The sequence below is a fragment of the Nannobrachium achirus genome (genome assembly GCF_963921795.1).
Source record: "Nannobrachium achirus genome assembly, chromosome: 24".
NCBI classification, from domain to species: domain Eukaryota; kingdom Metazoa; phylum Chordata; class Actinopteri; order Myctophiformes; family Myctophidae; genus Nannobrachium; species Nannobrachium achirus.
Window position 1 is genome coordinate 17,472,267 of NC_137831.1, and position 25,228 is coordinate 17,497,494.

At 42.2% G+C, this 25,228-nt stretch overlaps 1 protein-coding gene across 1 annotated transcript in view; it reads right to left on the reverse strand.

The window, feature by feature from the left end:
- Positions 1 to 5,541: 5,541 nt before the first annotated feature.
- The window catches only part of LOC308280112 (inactive dipeptidyl peptidase 10-like), a gene marked incomplete at both ends in the record, with an annotated part of 105,280 nt that continues 85,593 nt past the window's right edge, over positions 5,542 to 25,228 (reverse strand). Inside the window, 10 exons of the mRNA XM_080720375.1 lie at positions 5,542 to 5,667; positions 7,881 to 7,954; positions 8,919 to 8,991; positions 14,066 to 14,118; positions 16,648 to 16,747; positions 17,471 to 17,525; positions 18,000 to 18,065; positions 18,840 to 18,968; positions 21,341 to 21,410; positions 21,831 to 21,929. Of these exons, the coding sequence (XP_080576501.1) occupies positions 5,542 to 5,667; positions 7,881 to 7,954; positions 8,919 to 8,991; positions 14,066 to 14,118; positions 16,648 to 16,747; positions 17,471 to 17,525; positions 18,000 to 18,065; positions 18,840 to 18,968; positions 21,341 to 21,410; positions 21,831 to 21,929 (845 nt within the window). The remainder of the gene's footprint in view (positions 5,668 to 7,880; positions 7,955 to 8,918; positions 8,992 to 14,065; positions 14,119 to 16,647; positions 16,748 to 17,470; positions 17,526 to 17,999; positions 18,066 to 18,839; positions 18,969 to 21,340; positions 21,411 to 21,830; positions 21,930 to 25,228) is intronic.

A 25,228-nucleotide genomic window follows, 5' to 3' on the forward strand; every position in this document is an offset into this window, starting at 1 on the left:
ATTTGTTGACGAAATTGTCAACATATTTAGTCTTAGTTTTAGGCATCACAGCTCAGTTTTTATTTAGTTTTTGTCAGTGGTAAAAAGGTAGCCGACAAACATTTGTCATCATAGTTTTAGTGGAAAAAATCAACACTGTTATATTAGACAAGTGGTTCTCAACCTTTTCAGGCCGTGACCCCCAAAATAATCATATTTAACTGGGGACCCCCCCACCCTGATGAGCACTACGAGTTGAGCCATTACAATTTGTGTGACACGGTTCTATTGTGAAAATAGCAGATCTACATGCTTACAACGCCTTGCGTTGCGAGGCGTTGTGAGCATGTAGATTGGCTATTTTCACAATTTCTGACTAATATTTGACAATTTGGCCAATGTTTAATTATAAAGTCCTTAAATTGTCACTTTAGAAACGTGCATATACACTATACACTTGAACTTTATGTTGGTTTGTTTACTGTTGAGTGAGAAAACAATGTTTCACATTAGGGGACCCCCCAAAATAATTTGGGGACCTCCTTGAAAACGAGATGGTTCATCTCAAGGGGTTATTCCTAGAGATGTTACCGATCAATCGGCAATGGATCGGATCGGGCCGATCAAAGGGTGATCGGCGATAATCGGTGGTTTAGATCAAAAGGTAAATTATCCGATCTGATCGGTGCATCCGATCAACCAGCCGTTCAGTATGCCCACTTGAGGCCATTTTGGGGTATTGATTTCCACAGTGCTGAAGGAATAATTAGTTACTGCTATGATAATAAATACATAGTAATGCTGGTAAATAACTATAAGGCAAATATATAAATGAATTCATGAGTGAATTAATTAATTAAAGTTAAAACATTAACATTTAGAAAATATAAATAATATATAAATAATAACTTCAAACTTTTGTGATCGGTGCTCGGTGATCGGTTCCAAAAAACCTGATCGGACCATCCCTAGTTATTCCTAAATAAAGAATTTCAATAATAATAACCTCCCTGGGGGTCCCGACCCACAGGTTGAGAACCACTGCCCTAGAGCAGGGTCATTGTCAAAGTGGGTGCATTCACCAAAACACTTGAGTATGGAATTGGAGACATTTTGCACTTTATGTCTCGAGCATCTTTAGTTCATCTATTTAATCGACCAACATCTATTGGAGCTAATGCATTTTTGGGGTAAGGGAGGCTGAAATCTCAAATTGTGTGGTGAGATGTGGCTGATCCACCAGTAGATGGCACTGCAGTTACACCAAGATGAGTGAAGGCAATAATAGAATGAAAATAAATGGACCACTGGACCAAGCGAAACCTTTATATATTACCTCTATGGCCAAAACGCATCTCATTGCCACAAGACAAATCACATATTTTAAGCCATCTTGCAATATAAACATAGGCCTAGCCACACAGGTGTGTATATATATAACACTGTATTATGTATTTCCACTAATTACATCATTATTCCTAATGTAGTACAATCACCTTAATTATTAACTCGAAGCCCTAAAGCTCAACTAGCCCCAAGGAATGCGTTGCTTTGCATATCTGCTATACTTAGCTGCTAAAAAATAAAACACACACACACACACACACAAAATAAACACACAAAAAAAGTTATATGGGGATAAGAGGTTTCTGATCCATAGCAACATTAATAGGCGACCAGTGGTTCTCAGCGCATCGCTTCGCGTCACATTGAGAGCTTGTGGATCAGCTATTTTCACTTCTTAATTATTATTATATTTTATGTGTGGAATTTCTTAGATGTGTTTGCTTGTCCTGACCCATACAAATTGGTCCGTGGCCCACCAATGGGTCACAAACAATCCACTGTTTGCGAGACAGTGGCCTCCCTAGCCTATACTATATATCATTTTTGGCAACAGGATCATCTATATTTTAAGAGCCACAGTGTGGCGCTGTCCCCGTCTTCCTCTTAGCAGAGGTACACTTGAGGACATGTGTAATTGGTTGTGAATAATTAAAGCTCCATCTGTGAGTAGTCTGAGTGCGGACAAGGGATTCACTCACACAGGGTCACAATGCATGCACAGGGCCTTTCATATCGGCCCACTTTGCTGTGTAGACCAGGCACATACACAATCTCTCCAAATACACTAGTGGTCGGCTATGTCATGCAAATACAGTAACATTAAATACCTAAACCTTTTTGCTGTTTTACAGTAAGTGAAAACAAAGGACAAGAACTCAGATATTGCACGTGTCTTTATCGCCGATCTTTAATATTAAAACGACAAAAATATACAATAATAATTATTATTTCCTACCACAGTTGGTCATTAGAAAACCTCACAATACAACATCAACAAAATCTGTTCCAAAGGTTTTGATAGGATTGAAGGTTTAAACAAGACCACGGGAACATGGTTAGGCATAATATTGACAGTTCAGCATGTTGAAAATAAGATTTCATTATCCCCCAGTATAGACCCCTGCTCGCTGAACAGTGGGCACCCAGGGGCGTCACAAGTGGGGGAAAGTATTTAGCTATTGAGAAATAGCAGATATACAAGCTCACGGCGCGGCACTCGGTGCCGCGCTGCGAGCTTGTATATCTGCTATTTTTGAAAAGTCGTGAAAATGTGTGCAAAGCGATCATTTCAAATTTTGCTTCTGGGGGGGGTCCCTGGAACTATATATTTTGAGATGGGAAACAGCTTTTTCAAAAAACCTTAGAAGGATTTGAAATATTCAAAGACTTGGACACATTTTCACGATTTTTCAAAAATAGCAGATCTACAAGCTCGCAGCACGGCGCTCTGTGCCGCGCTATGAGCTTGTATATGTGCTATTTTTCAAGCACAGAATAATGCGTAATAATGCGTTCCCAGTCTAAATGGGTTAAACCCCCTTCCCCTATGAAGAACATTCATGGGGGGACCGCAGTAGGCCTGGGGCGGTATCGACATTTTGTTACCGCGATTACCGTCTTCCCATTTACCGCCGGTACTGCGGTAATTACCGCACCCCCGTATCTATTAATTAAGGTTCGGCGATAATTCAAAATATTGCAATCATCTTCCCAAAAGTTGCCTCTCCACCGCGTCAGCCTGACTGCCCGAGTTATACTTCTCCGTACAGCACAGCGGGTATGGCTTTGAAAGGAGCAGATCTACAAGCTCACAACACGTCACATCCGCAACGCGTTCTGAGCTTTTAGATCTGCACTGTCGGGTTACCATAGTAACGTAGGCTAGCTACTTAGCTTTTCAGACACAAACAGCTGTGTGAACAAACCAGAAGAGGACGGGTAGTCAGATCGTGTACAGTGATTCTGTAAACTCACGTCACGTCTCAACTCTCAAATCGCAGTGATTGAGTGCTGCTATATACAGGTTTTAGTTACAAGACTTGACAGAAAAGGTTATAAAATCTCCGACGCGCCGCGGGACGGGGCACAACGTGCGAAGCGTGGAAAAAGTAAAATAGTTTCATTTTCGGTTTTAGTCCACGCGGCCCGCGCTCCGCCAGTAATCCGTATGAATAAAACAAGTTATGCCACAACACAAGGTATGTATTAACATCCTTGTGTCGTGTGGATTAAAGAGAAAGTTTACGCTGCTCTGTACTCCTCTACGCAGGCTGCCCTGTGTAGGTCTGACTGTCTGTGTCTCTGAGAGTGAGAGTGACGTATGTGGCTTCCAAACTGTGGTACACGGCCCAGAGCCGAGCGGCATGGAGCGCATGCGGTCCTCGCTTCTCCCCTGTTTTAAAACTCGCTGGTTTTCCAATAAAAAATAGACTTTTTTTGTCTTTTTTTACCGCGGTAAGCACACTGACACCGCGGTAGACCTCGGTTTACCGCGGTACGGCGGTACGGCGGTACGGCGGTTACCGTGTCCAACCCTAGACCGCAGTGAATCCTTGTACCCAGGGCCCAGAATTTGGTGCGACACCCCTGTGGGCACCTCAATGTAAAATTGTCTATTTAGTTACTGTATGTTTAAAAATTAAATGTTTGAAAAATGCTCTTAGTACACAGCACATGATTCAAACATGCATGGTACATCATTATCAGACTTAGATTTACCCTTCAACTTCTTGTTTATGCCCAAAATGATGGATATAAAGGTTTTGTAGCATTTTGAAGCAATTGTAAAAATATTAGACCTCAATTGTCAAATGTTCAATAATGTTGTAATCATGTATCATTTACATTACTTAAGTTAAATTACTTTTAAAAAATATTTTATTTTTTAACATTTTTGACCAAATAGCCAATTTTACATGGAGGTGCCCACTCGTCCTTAATGCCCGCTCTTCCTGTAACAGAGAAAGCCATCCTGCAAAGATCTTGGCTGTAGCGAAATAAAATAAATCACGACGAAATCTGGCGATCGTGGAATATTTTGTGCATTTTCAAAGGTTAGTGAAAGTGTGGCAGAGGGAACGACCAAAGTCGAAGTTTAATGAAAACAGTCAAGTAAAGAATTTGAGTACTTTTCCCACCACTTCTCACCAGTGTGCCTCTGCAGTTTGAAAAGCACTGATACACACAGATAATCCAACTGCTCACATAAATAACTGAAGCTTTTGAAGAGTTTGATCCCAAATTGCTAGAACATCCTCTTTGGCAAAAATAAATAAGATAACAAATAAATAACCCATTTAGGCCTGAGGCCGATTTTAAAAAACACCTTACTAAAACCTGTTTTCTGAAAAGGCCTTTTATTTTTATGTAAATACATAGCTACATTTAAAATGACACCGATGCTTTCCTGGATTGAAAGGTAGAACAACGCATAGGCTTTCCCAGTCTAATTGGAATACATACATAAATACACAAATAAATAAATACATACCTGAGCTAATCATTTCTCATACATTGTGACGTCATTGTGAAAACGTCAGGTCGGGCAGGGTTGGGTTCGGGCAGAATTTGAGAACTCTATAAAAGTGAAAGGCCAGTCAGTGCCTCTTCATAAATACACAAACAGACTGAACAGATTTATTATTTTTATTATTATTAATTAAATTAGCATATATATTAGGCCCGGATCAAAAAACGTTGCATCGGGTCGGGTTCGGGCAGATTTTGAGAACTCTAGTAGACGCTACAAAACTTTCACCACGTCTGGACATGAGCATCTGCACACCAACATGGGAATGGGACACCCCGGCCTTCCAGGACGACCCAATTAGAATATCTGCTCTATGAACTGGTTCAGAAATAGTCAAACATTTTGTTAATCAATAACAAAAAGCCCCACAGTCCAGGACATTGAAATTGCAGTCACAAAAAGAGATATTCTCCTTTAAATTAAATCAGTAGGACACAATTGAACCTGGCAGAGGGGAGGGGCAAGCATGAGAATCTATTCTGATAGGCCAAGAAGAAAGCAGGTTGTTGTAAATCCCTCAAACATTGTGCTACAAAACATAGACACGCAAATACTGTACAGCATATTGCACGCACGTACACAAGCGCGCACACACACGCACACGCACACACACACACACACACACACTCATAATTTCCTGGTTCGTCACAGCCTATACCCTTCGTGTTATCACCACAGTGTCTCTGTCACTCATCTGGTTGGTTGAGTAGCGATGATGAGTCGAACAGGCATCCTCTGAAGTAGCCAATCAGAGAGTGGGATAGCTGGAGCCGGCTGCGGTCGGACAGGAAGTGTCCCTCGTCAGGATAGATCTTTTCACGGCGAGGAAAGAAGTAAAGTATGTGATGTGGATTAGAGCCAAGCATCCCGCGGTACCCACAGGACCCAACGCAAAATGTTGTTGCACGGGCCATATATTTAAAGGGGTACTGTCACCTAAAGGGGTTGAGGGGCAGATTACACTGTGACATGAGCTTCTCTGAAAACGGTCTGAAACAGTCTGAAGCTCATGTCACAGTGTAATCTGCCCCTCCCCCCCAACAACAGCTGATCAGTACAGTAAGTAGTCATACAGTCAGGCTATACAGAGAATTAATTTGATTGGCTTATAATTGCGCATCCCCACAATGACATCATCATAAAAATATTAACTTGTTTTTTAAGATGATTCTTAAAGTGACAGTAACCCTTCAGGTGACAGGCCCCCTTTAAATACCTGCGGTCGGGAACAGGTGGACAAAATAAAACCAGCGGGCCCCGCAAAATCCTGCACTCTCCCGCAATAAACCAGATTTAGAGCTTATATCTATACTTTAGCAAGATTGTCAGTCATGTGCCATGTCAACATAAATTATAATGACAAATATTTTGACATATTTTGATTGGCAGGACATTGTTATAACGACCATTACCCAGAGCAATAATCCACCTATCCCCCTGACTCCCTCCCCAGTCAGAGTTCAGAGTTTTAATGAATGTGGAATTTTGTGCAAGATGTAATTTGCTATAAATTAGCTAACTTCACTTAATTGACCACGTTAAGAAAAAAAAAGAAATGACAAAGATTTTGACATATTTTGATTGGCAGGACATTGTTATAACGATCATTAGACCCAGAGCACTAACCCATCTATCTTCCTGGCGCCCTCCACAGTCAGAGTTCAGAGTTTTAATGAATGTAGAATTTTGTGCAAGAACTGAGCTAAATTCATTTAATTGACCAAGTTTAAAAAAAGATTTGTTAAAAAAGAAAATCCTCTCTGTCACACTTCTGCCAGTGTGCCGGTGATAACCCTCGCCTGTGCCAATGTTGGCACCCGGTGCCTAAGGTTGCCTACCCCTGGTCTACATCATCTATCGCCTGAACATATCTTTTAATGGGTGTGGCTAGTGATTCAGGGGCTGGAGCCAGGCTACAAGTGTCGTGGAGTCTCTCTCTCTCCCCCCTCTCATTGTCCAGTCACAACCTCAAGACCAGTCACTGGAAAACTATTTTGAATTTTCTAGGAATTGTTAGCATGTCAGATTTTTTTTAATGTAAAGACCCTGTTACAGGAAGTACCCTAAACCCAGTATGAATGAGTAGGTCTGTAAACAGTATTACTGTATTATTAAAAATGTGTCAGACCATAGAATACCAGTAAGACTCCCTAATCGGGAGATAAGCGACCGTAGGTGGCTTATCTCCACAAATAGGGCAAAAATTTGTTTTTCCAAAATCTTCCTGATCCATGTTGATGACATGAGTGTAGACATGCTGTGTAGTGATATTTGTGATTTTAGGGCAAAAACTGTAGGAGCAGTGTCCAAAAATGTGTATAAAAATCGGCCTGAAGGTGGCGCTAGAATAGGGCCATGTGAGAAATGAGGGGTGGGGTCTCCGCGTTGCCTTGGCGGACGAATAGGTACCGGCCCCGGCTCTCCCGGACGCTCCTAGCCCGAGTTACGGCATTTTATGTGCGCTGCAGTGGCAGGGGGTCCTCCACTGGGGGCGCCACCACTTTTGCATCCGTTCTGGAGCACCAGGAGTCGGTGGTCCCCGGGAATTCCCCGTGAGCAGCCCCGTTGGGGTGGTCATTTGGTCATTTTTGCACATTTGGTCATTTTAAGCGGGGAAATCTCATTCTTTCGATGTGTCATTCTTTCGACAACCAGCATCGGCAGGTTAGCTACTCACCCGCGTTACGGTTACTGAGGTATAGGGTTTGGGTTGGGTCTAGGCATAGAGGTTAACATTCACCCACGTCGGCAGGTTAGCTTTTCACCAGGTTAACATTCACCCGTGTCGAAAGAATGGACCGTCAAACAGATACTATGTTGCAATATCGACATGCTCCCGTTATAAACCACCCAGCCAAAATAGAATGATTGAAACAAATTATTGTATATAAAATTTGGTTTCAAAGTCATGAGCTCAGTCAAGGGCTGTGGGAGGGTGTCCACTGAAGGCAGTGAAAGAATCATTCAAGCCAAAATATGGCGATGGTATAGCATAGATGTAGAGATGCATCTCTTGGGTGTTTACCTGCATGGTGTAGTTGGCACCGGTCTTTATTAGGTGTCTGATCAGCTCTGCCGAATGTTGAAAATGGACGGTTGCTGCAGTTGAGGAGAGAAAGAAAATATATTCAGGTTAAAGGAGAATTCCGGACTATCCGTTTTCTTTTCCCCGAGCGATACAAATAAAGGATTTAGCGGTGTAATCCACCACTTGTGATCTGAGCTGCGGTGGATAAAAAGAAAAAGAAAAAACTAAACAGATACTCTAGCACTCGCTCTGTGATATCATAACATCAGATTATGGCAATAAAAGTCCGGATTTCTCCTTTAACTTAATTTGTTTGATTACCAAAACTGAAATATGTTCAGGTCAACTGTATTTGTTGGATTACAACCTAAACTGAAAGCACTGCTATGAGCCCTATTCACGACCCGCCCACTCAGCATCCCACGGGTGCTGAAGTCCCGTTTTGAAGGGGTAAATCCTACCATAGCCTATGGAGTTGGCACAGAAATCGCAAATTTAATGCAATTTCCGAATAGTAAAGTATAAAATACGGCTAGCATGATCAAGAACACAAGATACTAAACGGCACAATGCACTATAATTTACTTTACTGTTAGAAATAATGATTTGTTGGCTTTAAGTTCAGTATAGTTTCCCCTTCTAAATTGAAGTCAGCACCCGGGGAAAACTGAGAAACGGAAGTAGGTGGGCGGGCCGTGAATTAGGCTAATTATAGCAGTCGCCTCCCCTCTGGTCTCTGGGTTGAGACTTTTGTCAAATAAATGTGGCCATACTCCATCTCAGTGGTTCCCAAACGTCTTAGTCCGTGAGCCAAAAGAGAAATTAGACATTAGCCCGGGACCCAAACAAGTGAAAATAGCAGATCTACAAGCTCACAACGTGTCGCTTTTTTGAAGGAGGGGAAAATTAAGATTTTTACTCAAGTCGTGACCCACAGAAATTGGTCCGTGACCGACAAATGGTTTGCGGCCCACTATTTGGGAAACAGGTGGCATGAAAATAAAACAAAGGAAGAGGACAAAGGTGTGTGTGTACCGTCAGCCGTTCCGTGGGCCAGAAACAAAGGTTCTCCATGTAGTCCTTCCAGGCCGGCCAGCACTTTGGACGTCTGCACACACAAATAAACACAAATATTATTTTACATGCTGTGCAATAGGCTGGCCAGGAGATGAACCAAAATTATGTAAATTATGGCAGGTATATCCATGTACATCCTCATATCGGTCACACTTCACGTGAGCATGACAAGTAGCGATTAATTCATCGTGAATTTATCATGAATTAATCATTAATTCCTGGTCCCTCACCATTACCTAATGGTGAAGTCACTGTCATATATCATTAGTTAACTGTTTTACTGCTACGGACGTTCCCGTTCGCCCCAATTCTCTGTGTCGCGCCGCGCCAATACGGCCGTTCGTTAGTTTACCTTGTTGATGTCCGTAAGCTGATGAGGGGTCGCGCCGCCGTGTACTGTAATCACATCGCCCGCAGTGATGGTCTTAAAAATCCCTTATGCGTTAACATCAACAGAGACCAATTCTCTTCCGTGTTGATTTCTCTGGCCCTGTGGCTCTGTGGCCAGTGACCGGTCTCAATGGATGGCAACACATAACGGCCAAATTCACATTAATTCTTGCATGACGCCGCCCTCTGCTGCCTGGTCTGCCAAAGTGCATGTTGCACAATCAAAAAAATTATAATAATAATAAATAAATAAATGTCTATGTATCTACTATAACGTCGCAAAGGTAAGCCGCTTTTTGCTGGCACCAGACCCAATAAATAAATAAAACATCTGGCAGTAATAGAGTTAAAGGAGTAGTTCACCCCCAAAATGACTTTTCTTCTATTTATTACTCACGCCATGGAGACTTGAGTTCAATAATATGTTTTAGTATTTGTCGGATTCCTAAGACAAAAAAAATATATTATAGTAAATTTGACCCCATTGATTACGGATGGCCGGAATTAATGGGGATAACATTTATTGAAATCAAATTATTGTCTTAGGAATGCGACAAAAAACTAAAAATAGTATTGAGCTCAAGTCTCCATGGCGTGAGTAATCAATAGAAAAAAAGTCATTTTGGGAGTGAACTACTCCTTTAAGGACGTCATTATTCCACTGTTCCACTTCTATTCCCTGAAGGAGTTAACATCCTTAACTAATGATATGTTACACTTGATTAAGCACAACATTACTTCATGGTGATGACCAGGAATTATGTCCATGATTCATCATTAATTCCTTAACTACATGTATGAATTTACATGCTCAAGTAAAGCATGACCGGGGACAATTGATATGTTTGAGGCCAAGACACTACTACAGCATTATGTAAGCAGAGAAGATGGCATACAGAAACAAACTTTACAGTATTACCCGTATTGCTTCCAAGATCATCGGACTTCCCACACCCACACTTGCTGATATAAATAATAAGGGCATTACACGCTTAGTAGCACTCTCAATAATAAATGACACTGACCATCCTCTGTTTCGCTACTTCGACCTAATGCCATCAGGGCGAAGATACAGAACCTTGGCGTGGCACAAAGTTAAAAGGAGTTTTGTCCCCAGCCATTGCTGCACTTAACAATCTGCTAAATAATCGCCCCCGTCGCTAAGAGGGTTTTTCTATTGGTGGGGTACTGATGATCTGTCTTTGTGTTATGTTTGTGTTGTTGTACAGTATGGTTATGTGTTGTTTCTTGTTGAACAGTCTGAAGACAAATCTCCCTTAGGGGACAATAAAGATTATTATTATTATACATACACTCACAGAATAATGTTTCTAAAGCCTTTTTTTACCTGCTGCTACAACTCCTTCAGATATTGTTATTCTTCTTGCTAACTTCTAAAGGACTCTTGAAAGTGTTGCCTCCTGCCTCCATTCAGCCCTGTTGGCCTTGGATTGAATCCAACAAGGAGACTTGAGAGCTGTGCGCCTCAGCCTGTAGTTCTTTCAGCGTTCCTGTCTCTTTTGTCAAATCAAAAGATATGAGCTACTGAGGTGTTTTTCTTCTACTTTCTTTTCATTTGTTTAGAGCAGGGGTCTTCAAAGGCCAAGGAACAGAGAGAGAGATGAACCACTACATTGTATACAATTGTGTTGCAGAACACAAACATTGTCATTGATTTCATAGACTATCGTCAGTGTTGTGTAAATCAATGTGTTTTTTTGTTTTTGTTTATTTCAGACATTTATCCACTTAACCCATTTAGGCCTAGAATTATTGAATGCTTTAACCAGTGAAAAATAGCAGATCTACAAGCTCACAGCGCGGCACCGAGTGCCGTGCTGCGAGCTTGTAGATCTGCTATTTTTGAAAAAGTGGTGAAAATGTGTGCAAATCTTTGAATATATGTATTTTCAAAGCGAACGTTAGTAACTAAGATTTTGCTTCTGGGTGGTCCCTGGAACTAAATATGTTGAATGGGGGTCCGTGGCCAAATAAATATCATTTTGGGGGTCCTTCACATGAAAAGGTTTGAGAACCACTGACATAGTAGTCTCTCAAGAACAGACCAACTGAGCTCCATTTAAGTGAAAAGGACCTTTTCTTTTACGATGGTTGGCCAGATTGCTGACATAGAAACATAGCTTTTTCAAAAAATCTTAGAATGATTCAAAAGACACTTAGAGAATCGGGTCAAAATTCAAATTTTCAAGATTTTTCAAAAATAGCAGATCTACAAGCTTGCTTGTATATCTGCTATTTTTCAATAGTTAAAGCATAAAATAATGATACACAATAATACCCGTTCTAAATGGGTTAAACCCTCAATACTGTAAACTTGACCTTTGGCTCTGTACTTGATTTGTGCCTTCTACAATAACCTCTATGCTGAAAATAGCAGATCTACAAGCTCACAACGCCTCGCAGCACAAGGTGTTGTCGGCTAATGTTCCTCTCAGAATAGGGATGCAACTTCAGATGGACAGATGTTTTATAAATCAACTTAAATCAATTTGTTTAGCACTTTTTGAAACGAGATCGGCCTACAGAGTGCTGTTCAAAAACAGCCTAGAAATTGAATTCAATTACATTGAAGAGATGAAAAATGAGAAGGCAAATTGAAGGCAAATTGAAGGCATAAAAAGATGTAAGTGGGAGGAAATAAGAAGAGAAAATAAATAAACACTTTGAGTGGAAAGAGGCCTTGACAAGAGCATGGCTTTCAGAATGTAATTTAAAAGATGATACAAACATTGCTAGCCTGCAAGTCTCTTTTTTTTCTCTTCTAAAACATTCATTCAAACTCAAAACATTTCTCCATAAACTAAACAAATGACAAACATTTTTGGTAACACTTTACTTAAAGGTTGGATCTATAATGCATTCTAATCGTATTTACTTAATAATTCTTTTCTCACGATTTTTGTAACCCATTTTTTCACCCAGTGCCAATTGTCTAAGCTGTAATCCTGGGCGCTGCTCTCCCTCTGCCGCGCCAGGGGAGACAACAGACTGACCTCATGCTTCCTTCTATGTATGAGTATTCCAATCTGCTTCTTTTCACCTGACGGGGGATTTTCCCGGTTTGGACGTAGCGCGTGGAAGGAACACGTTATTCCAACCAGGAGACCAGGATTACTGCATGTTTTTGTGAGGGTATCTACCCTAGGAGACACGGGGAGAACATGCAAACTCCACACAGAAAGGCCCTTTCGCCAACTGAAAGGGCGCTGATGACGTGGAGGAGGGAACACGCCCCCAAAGCATGGTCAGTAAACAGTTGGTTGAATATCCGCCTTCGCAAATGTCAGGCCCGCCCATGGTTACGGGAGCTTGTCGATCGCTTATTTTCGTAGCCCGACTCCCACGCGCACCCACGTATAAGTCAAGCCCCGTCTCTCTCAGAGGACAAGATGAGTGATTAGGCCCTGCTGATTATTATGGTCTGTTCCGCGGGGCGTTCATTTAAAGCATGGTGTGTGGCGTGGGACCGCGTAAAAATAGCACAAGCTGTCCCAGTTTTGGGCGCCAACCCACTTTGATGGAAATATAACACACTGGCGGTGGCCAACCTTCACAAAAAACAGTTTAACCCGTTATTAAGACCTGCATGAGGCCCATTCCACAAATGTCTTCTAAATCCTAAGAGATTTTCCTTTGCTACAGTATATATATATATATATATATCAGTGGTTCCAGTGGTGGAAAAAGTACTCTGTACGGCACTGTACTGAAAGAAAGAATCAATACTGCAATTTAGAAGTAATCTGTTACAAGTAAAAGTCTGGAATTAAAAATTTACTTGAGTAAAAGTACAAAAGTATTGGCATGAAGATTTACTTTAAAAGTACCAAAAGTAAAACTTCTTATTTTGCGGAATATGCTATTTCAAGTTTTCAAATGTATACAAATCTTTAGAAAATAGAAGATCTATAAGCTCACAATTCATCACATAGCCAACGTATAAAATAATGGTTAAAGTGGTTACTGTAACTACTTTTGCCTTTGGCTTAAAGGACCAATGTGATATGTAAATGTGGCACCGATGCTTTCCAGGACTGAATGTGTTAACTGTGAGATACTCTTCTTCAGTCCACTGTACTACATACCACTCATGCTTTTAGAAACATTTAACCTCGCTTGCGTGAAGCCACCTGAAGAAAGTTTTTTGGTCTTGGAGATGGATGGACTGCGCTTTTGAATGTTGCGTACACTTTTACTCTGAAAACGACTTAAAATAGTGAAAATAGACGATCTACAAGCACACAATGCCTCGCTGTGCCATCAAGACCTGCCAAAATACAATTTAATCGACTAAATCAACTGACTAAAACTAGACTAAAACTAGTTCAGATGAGGTCATAGTCTTTTGAATTTTAGTCAAAAGACTATGACCTGTCAGAATGTCTTGTCAAAATCAACACTATGAATAAGCACACACATGCAACCCAGTAGTCATCCTACACACTCACTCACACACACACACACACACACACACGCACGCACACACGCACGCACGCACGCACGCACGCACGCACGCACGCACGCACGCACGCGCGCGCGCGCACTTGCATGCACGTGCATGCACGCATGTGCAGAGACAGCAGTGGTCAATTCCTTGCTGTTTTACAATCTGGTGCATATGTTACTGTTGTGAGAAGGATTGCAGAGTAAAAACAGACACAACAACAGATGGACTGATGGGTAAATAAGCTCACCTGGTATCTGCCACCCCCAGGGGAACCCAGGTACCTCTCTGAGAACGCAGAGGCTGCAGAGAAAGACAAGCGTTCAGAAGAAGTGTATTATTGATAGAAGCACTGCAGTACAGTGGTTCTCAACCTTTTCAGGCCGCGATCTATGATGTCAGTCATCTCTATGTTTGGGAAAAGTTAAAAACTTTTCATTTTCCAGTCAATTAATTCACGAATAAATTAATAATATAAATTAAACGATATAACGCATCTCTTAGCAAAATGCAAGCAGATGTGTCCCAATGAAGCCGGTCGATTTGACATATCAAAACTGTAAAAAATAAAATAAAGTTTATCCGGCATGATGGAAAGAAAGAAAGAAAGAAAGAAAGAAAGAAAGAAAGAAAGAAAGACAGACACACTAATTATTCCATTGTTTATGTAGTCATAATTATGGAGTACACTTTGGGAAACATCAACATGTATTAGCCTATATCTTTCAAAAGATGCAATATAGTCTCCAAAAGAGATTCCCGGATTTAAAGCTAAGGTTTCCCCGTCTAAATGGGATAAGTCGGTAATTGCTTCTAAATGTCGGTTTCAATATATTTTTTCGGTTAATTGTCCAGCCACGCAGACACGGAAGAGAGAGGCAACATCATGCGATGGCCGCTATGGTCTGAACCTCTAGTAGAGATAAATAGCGAGATGAGAGGCCAGGAGAGGGACAGTGCCACAATGGACGTGATAACTAGTTCTGTGTGTCTGCAATAGAGAAGGTACATGAAGAACCCAGCTCAGAGATTGGAGATGACTCATATCAAAGTTTGGATTGGGGAAGGGCTTGGATAGAAGACATGTGGGCCATGGAACTGTTTTGTCCTGTGACACTGCAGGCGCCAAATCAATTTATATCGTTGTTGTCGGGTGGAAACCATGTATGTCCAAAACCTTCCCTTTTTTGTTATTATTTAAAAAACGATTTAAAATAGTGAAAATATCCGACCTACAAGAACACAACGCCTCGTGATGCGAGGCGTTGTGTTCTTGTAGATCTGCTATTTTCACTACTTATTTTGTGACACTTTTGTATGATGAAGCAGGGCTTTACTTCACCAAAAAACATACACATTTGAAACTTGGAGACACAAGGTTTCTGCCCGACAGTGACGATACGGAGAGCCAACTGTACTGAGACACCCTCATGAGAGGAGATAGAAGAGGAGACTGTAGGAGAGGTGAAGGGGAGAGGAGTTTAGTGGATGATTATGTGCCAGATGAGACAGGAGAGCTTCATGAGGCAATGGCCGGGTTTCCCAAAGCGATTTTAGCCCACCGTAGCTCACGCATGGTCGTATAGAGACCAAGCCCCGACCGTCATGTTCCCGTGTTTACATGGGTTCGGGCAGAGCGAATTATTTAGCCCCCTACAATTACACCATCATTAAGATTTCACAAAGTGCTTAATAAAGTCTCACACCTGTCTAAATACGGTACGGCTTTCTATAATTACCCGTATCCTCAGTGTTCTCTAATAAGAAGCCTTTTTATCCGATCACTGTCTGTTCATCTCAATGGGGTTGGTGCGCATGGGGAACGCCAGGAAAAACATGGGAAAACAGAACGCGATCGGATAAAAAGGCTTCTTATTAGAGGACACTGAGGATACGGGTAATTACAGAATGCCTTACCGTATTTAGACAGGAGTGAGACTTTATTAAGCACTTTGTGAAATCTGAATGTTGGTGTAGTTGTAGCGGTCTAAATAAGTCAAACCCATGTAAAAAACGGGAACATGACGGTCGGAGCTTGGTCTCTACGACCATGCATGAGCTACGACGATGGGCTAAAATCGCTTTGGGAAACTCGGCGATTGACATGTTCCACCCATGGTGAGAAGAAGGTGAGCTGTATTTGTCATAATGACGGGGTATGGGTTAGATTTGTGGAAAAAACACATGGGAATATAGCCGATATACAAGCTCACAAGGCATCGCATTGCAATGTGTTATGAGCTTGTAGATGTGCTATTTTTGCCAGTTTTGAAGTATAATCTTTATATGTACAGTAGGCCTATTCTAATTGGTCAAAAATAGTTTTAACATAAAGAGAGAAAAAAAGGAGAAGGGGGGGAAAAGGGGTACATTGTGATATTATCAAACATTATCAAGACATAGTGTACATTTCCCAAAGTGAAATGCATTTATTTATTTCAATCACCATACAGTGGTCATAGACTGGTGCAGGGGCATCACAAGGGGGGGAAAAGGTTGACTGAGTTACTAGGGCCCAAGGTGGAGGGGCCTTAATTATTTTATACTTTAGCTATTGAAAAATAGCAGATATACAAGCTCACCGTGCCGCGTTGCGAGCTTGTAGATCTGCTATTTTTTTTTAAAGTCGTGAAAATGTGTGATATAGAAACATAGGTTTTTCAAAAAACCTTTGAAGGATTTGAAATATTCAGACTCCGCATACATTTTCATGATTTGTGAAGATTTGTGAGCTTGTATATCTGCTATTTTTCAATAGTTAAAGCACAAAATGTGAGTGAATCCTTGTACCCAGGGCCCAGAATCTGGCGTGACACCCCTGGGTCCACTCACCATACAGTGTCCAGTCGATGACAGGGGTCTGGGCCGCCACACACCGGATCAACCTCTCTGTTGACTTCATCATCATCAGACTCACGTAGCCTCCGTAACTCTGCAAGGCAGAACCATTTGAACACTTGGTACACCTGCTAGTGACTTAGCAGTTAGCATCTCCAACAACATTATTTTGTCTTCTGTCTGTGTTTGTTTACTTGTCGTCTCCGCCAGGCCAAAGGCATGGCCAAGATTATGTTCTCGCCCCTGTCCCTCCCTCCATCCGTCCGTCCGTCTGTGTCTCTGTGTGTGTCCGCCTGTCTGTGAACAGCTAATCTCCGGTACCGTTGAACACATCGACGTGAAACTTTGCACGCACACTCCCTGGAGGCCAGAGCAGAACCTCTGCCCCAAACATTACACATCGGCCTGTTATAGTGCCACCAGGAGGCAATTAATTGTTTGATATTTCTCCTACAGATTTTGTCAAAACATCATGCACATTATCCCTGTAGTCACGTGACCAAGACGGATCTGGCCCATATTCCATCCTGATTGGCAATAAGATGGGCTTCCAAAGTTAGCAGGAGCGGTCAGTTTTGAACAAAATGCCTCAAATCATGAACACAGCGTGTGATAGCTGTGAAAAGGTTGCAAGTACATTCCCACTAGGCTGAGGAAGAATTGCCACCCTTCATTTTCCAAATTGGCCTCATGCTGGCGCCAGGTGTGTCACAAGGGGGGTTAAGTGGGACTGAGTTACTAGGGCCCAAGGTGGAGGGGGCCTTAATTATTCTAAAATAGAGAACTGAGACAGTTGTGATAAGGGCGTTAAATGTACCTGTCCATAGACTCCTATACGTGAGCGGTCAATATACGGCAGCTTCACCAGATGCCTGCAACACAATGGGGAAAAGAATATGTCATATGACAGACCATGGGATGAATGCTCTATACCAACTCCTCAGTGGGACTATACTGTGTACCATTTAATTCACTGGGACATGTTATCTGGACCACTAATATTAATCAATGAATTCATTTAAAGTGTCGATCAAATGTTGTTGTTTTGTTGTTGCCTTTGTGGATAACTAAGGCGTGTGTTTTAAGTGATAAATCAGGTAGTTCTCAGACGCGAAGCGACGCGTTGTGAGCTTGTAGATCTGCAATTTTCACTAGTTTGGGTCCCAGGCAAACATCCAATTTCTCTTTTGGGTCTTGAGCTAAAAGGTTTGGGAAACACTGCCCTATATCGTCTCTGTCGGCTGGAAACCTCATAATGTCAAAAACAGCAAAAGTAGCAGGTATACAGTACAAACTTTATTGCAAATCTGTTACGAAAAACGTGTGCGTGTGTTGCACATTCTTACTGCAAGGCTGCTATCTGGTCCTGAACGTCCACTGTTCCCAGTCTGTGATGGAGTTGATGCAGCAGCCTGTTAGAGCAGAGGACACATGCCACATGTTAATCTTCTCTTACAAAAGGCTTAATTCCACGCCCACATTCAGAGCCGCTGTGAGGACACACCACCACATGTTTATACTGTACGGTCGAGGAATTCATGCAACAGTGTTTTTCAACCTTTTTTCTTTTCAAGGACCCCCACACGTGCATTAGGCCACAGACCCATTTGATATAGGCTACTGTATAATGTATGTAGGCTACAAGGACAAGCTGAACCGTTACAGATACAGTATAGGCTATAGGCTGTAACAAACAATGGATATCAGGCCTAGCAGGAGACATCTTCAGGCTACCATGTCATCATGTCATATCATATTCTATTATATGAACAACCATACAAACAATATAGTACAATGTATAATTCTTCCATCTCGAAACTCCTCATTTGTACACTCTCAGGAGTTGAAGAGCCTTTAAAGGTCCATTTGGACCCCTGGATGTCCAAGAGACCCAATGTTGAGGAAAAGTGCCCCAGAACATGCTGAATCTTCAATTCTGCAGTGTCTTCGTCTAGAAGTCTTTATTTTCCCCTTGCTTCTATTTTTTGGGGTTTAAGTTTGAGGCAGAATGCTTGGCAGATAGAACCCATGTTATAAATTATAAATCACTGCTTCAGCGCCTCTGGACATGTACAAGATCTCAGTGGGGTGGAAGAAAACCAAAACACAAGTTCTCTGATCTGAAGAAAAATAAAGAAATAAAACTTAAAAAGTGCACCATATGGAGTTTTGGTCACTGAACTGACCTTTCACCTCTGAAGCCGGAGCCCCTGCCGTCCAGACGCGCCACGATGACCTGCTCAGAGTCCACCAGGACCCTGTCCCATCCCAGCATGCACTGCTCTGACACCGTCTGACCTCCCGGGGCGCTGCCACTGTCAGAGACAGAGAGAGAGAGAGAGAGAGAGAGAGAGAGAGACAGACAGACAGAGAGAGATACATTTTTTTTACCACTCATGTATTACAAAAGAAAATGGCTACATTAGTACATTCAAGAAAACAATCACAGACCACAACATGATCCCTCATACAATTGATTTAGAGCCAAACTTCTGCGGACACATTTTTTTCAATTGAGAAAAAGAGGAAAGATCTGAGTACTCCAAAATATATAAGAAAAAGAGGTTACGCATCAGCAATGGGTTTTCTCAGTGGAGTGCTAGACCAAAAATCCAGTATACATATACAAAAAATCTAATCAATGGAGGACAAAGTACTCACATTTCCAGCACACCATTAAACGAATGTTTTGACTGGTCAAACATGTTGGCTTTTAAAAGGTTGTAGACATGAATAAATTATCTAGATTTTAGGCCCTCTCCTCCGTTATTTTTTGAGTGCTCAGATATTTGCTCTTTTTTATCATATACGGTAGTCCCATACAGTTCTTAACACTTCCAAGTTTCAAGTATTTATATTCAAAAAACATTTGTGCTCTATGAAAAAAACTGAGGCGATCTTGTGCTCTAACAACATTTCTGAAAATCAATACAGTCACCTCTGCCCTGCATCAATTTCTTCTGCCCTACTACTAAACTTCACTTGAAGAGGAAATTCAGCAGTCAACCTTTTTTCTGTATATAAAACCAAGAATAAACATCTGACAGTGAGAGTGAAAGAGGCAGACAGACATAGAGATATATAGTACTGGGCAAGGACGAGCATGTAATGTTAGAGAGGCAGGGTCTGAAATTCCCAGAAAGGGCTGTTTTGGTATACAATTGCGAAAATAGCAGATCAACAAGCTCAGAGGACAATTTATTTCAACGCAAGATGCTTCGTTTGAGTTCAGGAGAGTTCTGAAAAAGACCAGTTTGGGAACCGGACAAAGCCAGATGTTGGAGCTTATAGCTTCTTCCAGTAGCACCGCTCAAAAAGAGAGACAGACAGACAGACAGACAGACAGACAGACATAGAGACGAGGTGAGTGAGAAAGGCAGAAGCCACAGCAGAAGTAGAGAGAGTAGACAGGGAGAGAGAAGGGCAGAGACAAATGAAAAGGAGAGGTGGAGAGGTGTAAAAGTAGAAGGTGAGTGAGGGTGATGAGAGAGGGCAGGGACGGCTGAATGTACATTTAGAAAGACCTTGTGAAGTGTTGCGTGATCCAGTCAAAAGTCTTTGCTGGTGACACCATCACTTTGATAGGCTCTATAACAGTGTGTAATAGACACACAGTTATACATCGCTGCTGTCAACTGAAAACACGTCCTTTTTGGAGCTGTGTGAAACACAGGCTCCCTATACGTAGCTTTGTGGGTCTGTCTGTCTGTGTGTCTGTGTGTGTGTCTGTATGTAGCCTGACTTCGGCACGCTACTAGTCCCACAGTTTTGCCACCACACACTCGCGCCATATGTCAAATCGACCGGCTTACTCGGGAATAGTGGGCTAGTAACTTGCTAAGAGAAAGGTTCAATAGTTTAATTGATATTAATTTATTAGTGAATTAATTTTCCCCATTGACTTATAATGGCAATCGCAAAAACTCACATTCAATTATTTGTCTCTCGCAAACCATAGGGGCTAGAGTTTCAAGACTTGGAGAGGAGGTTCATAATGGTTTCAAGGATTAAATAAAAAATAATTGTGTCATTTGGCCGCATGGTGGCGCCATAACACCCCACTTTACGTTTTGGCCTGTAACTCTTGAACCGTAGGTCGGAAAATTAAAAATATTTTTTCCCTGGATTCCTTGGGTCATGACGCATCTCCCCATATAGGCCACGCCCATTTGCGCCATGATAGATTTTCCGCCATCTTGAATTTTCTCCAAAACACACTTTTTGCTCCTTTTCCTACATATTTTCTTCAAATGTCACACAAATCGGTACACACACACACACACACACACACACACACACACACACAGCTCCACTTCACACGGGTGTGATTTTTTATTACTAGACTAGATGTCCAGGTCGCTATGCAGCCCTCACATCTAGAGTTCAGGCTGCTACGCGTTCGTCATACCGATATGTCTGAGTCGCAACAACTCAACAACCGTATATTTGATGCAACCCCTATTGACAGAATATATCTGTCCGTTTCGGGTCCTTTGTCTGTGTTTCCTACAGTTCCCATGATGCACTAAGAGGTAAGCGCCGGGATCAAGAGGACCATTCTTCGGCCCTGCGTGTCCGTTATGATGACCAATGGCTGCCATTACGTCAGCCTGACTCATATTTTCCGACATGGAGATGGCTACGTTTCCATAAAACACCAGTGAACACACAGGACAAAGAGGCTTACATGACAAGCAGCAGACCATAGAGCCTGGAGTCAGAGAAGTCAGCGGGATAGGTCAGCTGCAGAGGCAGATCTGAGAGAAGAAGGAGAGAGGGGAGAGGGGAGAGAGAGAAATAGAGGGAGAGAGAGAGAGAGAGAGAGGCATAAAGAGACGGAGACACAGAAAGTAAGACAGTAAGAGCTAAAGTGACAAAATGGAGCAAATGAAAGAGTCCAGAGTCCAGACCTGCAGTGTCGAAAGCATTACTTTTTGCACACACACTCCAAAAAGTTGAGAGTAAACAGAAAGTGAATGCAGAAAGACACACACACAGATGGCCAGTCATTTTGTGCACTGCCTCTATTATACTCTGCCTCAGTAGTGAGGGTAAAAGTGTTCTTACCGTAGTGCTCAGTAGTGAGGGTAAAAGTGTTCTTACCATAGTGCTCAGTAGTGAGGGTAAAAGTGTTCTTACCGTAGTGCTCAGTAGTGAGGGTAAAAGTGTGTTCTTACCATAGTGCTCAGTAGTGAGGGTAAAAGTGTGACTCTGCAGCCTTCTCTTGCCCTCCAGTGCTGACCTCACAGGCAGGTTTTCCTCCAGGATGAAGTACGCTGTAGAGCCACAAGGGGCGCCGCCCAGGATCAGAGAACACGTTGAACAGAAGTTGAACCAGTAGTGGAAAAAGGACTAAAATGTTTTACTAAGTAAGTTTACTAAGTAAAAGCATCAATAGTGCAATGTAGAAGTAAGCCATTTACCAAACAACCCTGAAACAGTGGTAAATCAGCCAACAACCCACAACCCTCAAATGGTAAATTGCTTTTCTACCACTTCTACCATATAAATGAAAGAAAACACAGTTGTAACTTGGAAATGTTACAACTGCAACACAACAGTGGTCGGGGTCCATGAGCCAACTCAAGGTTGTTGACTGATTTACCACTGTTTTAAGCCAATCAGAATCCAGTATCTGAACATGTGACCACAAAAAGTGGTAGAACTACTCAGTTACAAGCAAAAGTCCGGAATTCACAATGTACTTGAGTAAAAGTTTTGCCATCAAAATGTACTTAAAAGTACCAAAAGTAAAAGTAGGCCTACTAATGATCCCATTTCACGGTTTCAAGTGTATAACAATCTTTTGAAAATAGCAGATCTACAAGCTCGCGTCGCATCGTGTCGGGGCTCAGCTCTGCTCATGTAAAGTGTGTTGAGACAACTTGTTGTGATTTGACACTGTATTAAAGGAGCAGTTCACCCCCCAAAATGACGTTTTTCTATTGATTACTCCTCATGCCATAGATACTCGAGTACAATCATATTTTTTTGTATTTTGTATTTTTTTGTATAAGACAAAAATGTGATAATAGTAAATGTACCCCCATTGTTTCTGGATAGGGACCCAAATGCATGGCACTGGATGGGGACCCAAATGCAGGGCACTAAGGCCAAACAAAAAATATTATTGAACTCAAGTCTCCATGGCGTGAGTAATCAATAGAAAAAAAGTCATTTTGGGGGTGAACTACTCCTTTAAATTTGAACTGAATCTCCACCCTTCACCCAACATTCTGGTGACTGGTCTAAATTCAATGAATACAGTAGGCTAAAAGTGGAAACAGTTCAATTCATTCCAGAACCAACGCAGAGACTTTAGGGTGGCGATACATCAGATTGGAACGGTATCGGAATTGCTTTCCAAAGCAGTAGGCATGGATTAAACCGAAAATAAACTCTCACGACTGAAAGTTGTTTTCCTAGGCCAAGTCTTGATGTGCGATTAAAAGAGCCAGGCGGGGAGGAGGGGGATAATAGTCACTGCATGTATTCCTACCGGCTGGGGGCGGCAGAACCTGTCAGCGGGGAGTGTTGGGCCGGGCGGCAGGAACGTGCAGAGAATGTAAGAGGGGCAGGGGCAGAGATTTCTACAAGGGCCTTTTGGTGAAAATATCGAAAATAGTCATCGACTTGATTTCTACACAGAGAGGGCAATTATTTCAACATGAGATGCTGCACTCAAGTTCAGGAGAGTTTGGACAAGGCAATTCTCTTGAATGCTTTCTTCAGGTATGGCATGGAAAGAGGGCATTTGCATTCTTTCACCATAGTAAAAACTGCATTCATGGGGCGCCTGCTGGCCTACTGGTCCAGGCGCATACAACTTAGGCATTGCCACATAGGCATGGATGCCTGGCGGCGGCGCCGGTTCGATTCCCGATCCGGACGACCTTTTCCGCATGTCACTCCCCGTCTCTCCCCCAGTTTCCAGTCAGTCTACTGAAGGCATAAAAGCCCAAAAACAAATCTAAAAAAAAAGACAGATAAAAGGGCAGGGGCTCAAGCCCCCTTTGATGTCTATATGTGCATGTGCCTGTTGGGCGGGAGGAGTAGGAACGAAGGCTCCAATCAGTGTTGATTTCGTCGACTAAAACTATGACGAAAAATGTTTGTCGACTGCGTTTTTTTCACTGACGAAAACTAAATAAAAACGAAATTAAAACTAAGCTGTGATGACTAAAACTAAGACTAAATATATTGACAATTTCGTCAACAAAATAAAAACTAGACTAAAACATTAGGGAGGGACTAGTGGAGAAGAGAGTCATTTTATGTTTGGTTGCTCTCAGGTGTTGTGTGCTGAAAATAGCAGATATACTTGTAGATCGGCCAAGTGTAAAATCAGTCATTACGATGACATCAAGGCCTGCCAAAATACATTTCCTTTGACTAAATCAACTCTAGATTTAGTCGACTAAATTATGACTAAAACCAAGTTACATTTTATTCAAAAGACTATGACTAAAACTAAATCAAAATTTGCTGTCAAAAACAACACTGGCTCCAAGTCCTCCCGGTGGGGGCTCCTCACTGGCAGGTGAAACCACAGCGGTGACAACACAGAAATGTGCGCGGGGAGGAATCAATTGGCATAACGACTAAATTGGGGTGGAAAAAAAGGGTAAACGGCAAAGAAAATAAGAGTTTCTTTGGTTGAAAGAATCTCTTTCAGAGCTCACAGCTGGTGGATGCTTTGTGTAGAAAAGGGATGACACGGTTTATCTGGGACAAGCTACTTATGTTTTTTCTTGTAAACAGAGATTAGAAAGAGATTGAAAGAACACACACGTTTTGCCATTCACTCGTCGAGGGCACGCACGCACGCACACACAGACACAGACACAGGCACACGCACACGCACACACACACACACACACACACACACACACACACAAAATGTATTCAATCTGAAGTTATACTAAGATGAGACAAATATAAAAATATGAAGTGACTTACAGCTGAGGTCATTCAAATTCATCAGCAGCACGGCTGGCACCCCGGGACCTGGTGAAAACACGCACGCGCACACACACGCACACGCACACACACACACACACACACACACACACACACACACACACACACACACACACACACACACAGTTCATGTCAATGTTTAATTTACTGACTCTAACACTGTCTGTCTGTCTGTCTGTCTGTCTGTCTGTCTGTCTAGCTTGGTGTAGTGCAGCCACACCCCTCGGATCAGGTCCCACATCAGAGAGGCTGGCCTCTTATGGTGGTCTATACAGGGGGCAGGTGGTGTTTGTGTGACCGGCAGTCTGCTTAAGGCCAGGGCTCCACTGGGGGCGTCGTGTTGCTCTGCGTCGTAACGGCTTCATTGACACCGTCACAAGGCGTCCGACCGGCTCCACCGCACCGGCTCTGAGGTATTCATTCTAAATAGCAATAGCCCATTTCAAACACAACATGAAAATCACTTTCAAACAAGAATAAAACTATTTGTGACCTGAATGTGAACGTATAGAGCACGTATGTCCAAAGCAGAGAGCAGCAATGCACCACTGACCACTTTGTTTTTTCATGATTATAGTCAGTCAGTCAGTCAGTC